General features: G+C 27.1%; 1 protein-coding gene across 1 annotated transcript; it reads left to right on the forward strand.

Moving 5' to 3' along the window:
• Nucleotides 1-986: 986 nt before the first annotated feature.
• Nucleotides 987-1,852, forward strand: LOC110670504 (germin-like protein subfamily 1 member 13). The gene is made up of 2 exons (XM_021832574.2): nt 987-1,134; nt 1,293-1,852. Exons 1-2 carry the CDS (start codon nt 1,014-1,016, stop codon nt 1,835-1,837), a joined length of 666 nt encoding a protein of 221 aa, XP_021688266.2. The 5' UTR covers nt 987-1,013; the 3' UTR covers nt 1,838-1,852.
• The last annotated feature ends 1,396 nt before the right edge of the window (nt 1,853-3,248 follow it).

Here is a 3,248-nt window from a genome sequence, read left to right on the forward strand (position 1 = left end):
AAGTGCAGTTTGCAGGCCATAGCTTTCAAAATGTAAACCAACATAGAAAGACAACAAAAGCCAATTCAAATCCTGGAAATAAGGTATTGAATTCGAGGGACATCACTTTAAGTAATCAAAGTCCTTACCATTCGACTTTATGTGCTTGATTATAATCTTAAGGATATCTTAATCCAACTATCACTATTAATTAATAGTAAATTACTTTGACTCATCCAATCCAATTAATTAAATCCACGATAGCATATGAAATTTTCTTTTTAATTAATTCAAGGATCCTTAATCCAAGTACGTTTCTATTATCACATAAGCTACAACGATTAATTTTTTGTGCCAAAATTAAATTAATTTACTTTAATCGAGTGGTTGTATAATATATTATCAAATTTTTTTAACCAAAGTTTTATTGAATTTTAGTTGCCCATTTTATTAACTAATTTTTCACGCACAATAATTAAGGATAATGTGGACAATTTTGAGCTTTTAAATACCAAAATGGGCAGTTCAAAAAAGAAAAAAAAAAAAAAAATATATATATATATATATATATATATATATGTGTGTGTGTGTGTGTGTGTGTGTGTGTGTGTGTGTGTGTGTGTGTGTGTGTGTGTGTTTTTATCTTATAATGGAAAAAGTTGTACAAATCCTTATACCCTCTCTCGCCCTTGAAGCAAAAACAGGGGTGAAAAAAGAAAATTAATTAACTCTAGGAGGTGAAAATGAAGAACTTCATCACAACTCTCAGAAGCTTGAAAGAGTTGAATCAGTCCAATTTGATATTGGAAATTAATTCAAAAGGAGGGATGATTTAATGATTAAATGTATGCATGTACAATTGTAGAAGAATTGGTCATTGGTGAAATAAAAAAAAGGTAACCATTAACGACTACCTGGCAACCTTTCACATTAGAGAATTTTGAGAGACTTTCATCCATAAATACTCATCTATTCATGCAAGATTTTTCACATCTTCCCCTCAACGACTAAAGGCTAAAGAAAGTAGTCATATAATGAAGAGCTTTCATTTCCTTGTCTTATTGTCTCTGGCATTGGCTCTCTCTTTTGCCTCTGCCTTTGACCCTAGCCCTCTCCAGGACTTCTGTGTTGCCATACCTGAACCTAAGAATGCTGGTATATATAAGCTTGCTTTCAGTTTTTCGGCTTTCTTTCATGTTTCTGTCATAGCATTATCCTATAAATATCAGTATTTCCTGTATAGAAATCTTTTTCTCATTTTGTTATATGCATGTTCAATGGTTACTGACAATTACTTTGATATATTAATGCAGTGTTTGTCAATGGGAAGTTCTGCAAGAACCCAAACCTTACTGTAGCTGAAGATTTCTTTTTTCCGGGACTCAATGTTCCTGGAAATACAGGAAATCGAGTTGGATCCAATGTCACCCTCGTGAATGTTGATAAACTATTTGGACTTAATACTCTTGGTATTTCTCTCGCTCGGTTAGACTTTGCACCCAATGGTGGCTTAAATCCTCCTCACACCCATCCTCGTGCCACAGAGATCCTTGTAGTCGTGGAAGGCACCCTTTATGTTGGCTTTGTGACATCCAACCCTAATCGCCTTTTCACTAAAGTCTTATACCCAGGAGATGTTTTTGTATTTCCAATTGGTCTCATTCACTTCCAGTTTAATATTGCAAAGACCAATGCAGTTGCCTTTGCTGGTCTAAGCAGCCAAAACCCAGGTGTCATCACGATAGCAAATGCAATCTTCGGGCCTAATCCACCCATTAATCCTGATGTTCTCGCTAAGGCCTTCCAATTGGACAACGATGCAGTGGTAAAACTTCAGAAACTGTTTGCCAATGCATAAAACAACCATTTAAATTAAGTCAGTGCTGCTCACTGTTTAAGAAAGTTTAGTTATGTTCGATGCAGTGTCTCCAATAATTGAGCAAGCGTATCCTAATCAAATAAAATGATGTAATTTCTTGGTGTCGCTTATTCTAATGACATAAAGAGATGTGTTCTTGTTCTGCCTTTCCTATATGTATATATATATATGTTGATTTATTTTGGTTGCAGTATTGCATTTTTATTCATTTACTTCTCTAAGGGAAGGAGATCTGAAATCAACTCAAATAATGCATTATCATTACACTAATTATTATTTTAACTGTTATTAACAAAAATATAATTACACTAGTTTGCTTCACTGATTCTCTAGTCTTACGGATTGGTCAGTCCCATGTGTTAAGTAGCTAATTTATGTATTGTAATAAGTAACTATAATTATAATAATAATAATAATAATTATTATTATTATTATTATTATAGTTAACTAATTAAAAATATTAGACATATTTTAATAATTTTATAAATTTCTCATTTAATAATTTTTAAAATTTTAATTATTTTATTTAATTATAAAAATTTAAGAATTATATATATATTAAAATTAATAAAATAATTTAAAATTATGTTATGAAAATAGTCACAGGTAATTAAATACTTTGCTTTCTCTCTCCCTCTTTTACGTATTTAATAATTTTTAATTTATTTTAATATTATTTTATTTTTATTTATCTTATTTTAGTATTCATTTAATAAAGATATATTTTTTATTATATATTGAATGCTATATAAAATGAATTGTGGAAAAATGAAATGAAATAAAAATTTATTTTCATAGTTATGATAAACAATAAATTTATATTAATATTTAATTTTCATTATTTTTTTGATATTTTTTATGGTATATTAATAAATAATTAATATCATTAATTTAGTTAATATTAATCATGTTATGTTATATTATTTTATCATGTTATGTTATATTATTTTATTATTATTTAGAAAAATTAATTAATGATGCAATTTCTATAAACTATGATTAAGTTATTAATTTCCTAATTATGTATATGTAAGTTACAAATTATATAATTATTATATTTTAATATTATAATAAAGAGTTATTATTATTATTATTATTATTATTATTATTATTATTATTATTATTATTATTATTATTATTATTATTATTATTATTATTATTATTATTACAAATGTCTAGAAAAGCTTAATTTATTAGAGATAGAAAAAACTAAGAGTTAATCATATTAATTTATTAATTATACTCAATGATCACACATATACTAATTTATGTATATTCAATGTTCGCTTTCTGATGAAGAGATTGTTCAAATTTTATAAAATAAATTCAAGAAGAGATAAGATTTTAAAATGGTCACATTTATAGCAAGTAGCAATTTTTAATTAAATTT

Source organism: Hevea brasiliensis, chromosome 5 (assembly GCF_030052815.1).
Source record: "Hevea brasiliensis isolate MT/VB/25A 57/8 chromosome 5, ASM3005281v1, whole genome shotgun sequence".
Taxonomy (NCBI): domain Eukaryota; kingdom Viridiplantae; phylum Streptophyta; class Magnoliopsida; order Malpighiales; family Euphorbiaceae; genus Hevea; species Hevea brasiliensis.

What these genes read in the sequence shown, in the direction of transcription:
- LOC110670504 (XM_021832574.2), top strand. Translation starts at nt 1,014, where the DNA reads ATGAAGAGCTTTCATTTCCTTGTCTTATTGTCTCTGGCATTGGCTCTC. An exon ending in ACCTGAACCTAAGAATGCTG is followed by an intron (nt 1,135 to 1,292) that starts GTATATATAAGC and finishes ATATTAATGCAG; the next exon opens with TGTTTGTCAATGGGAAGTTC.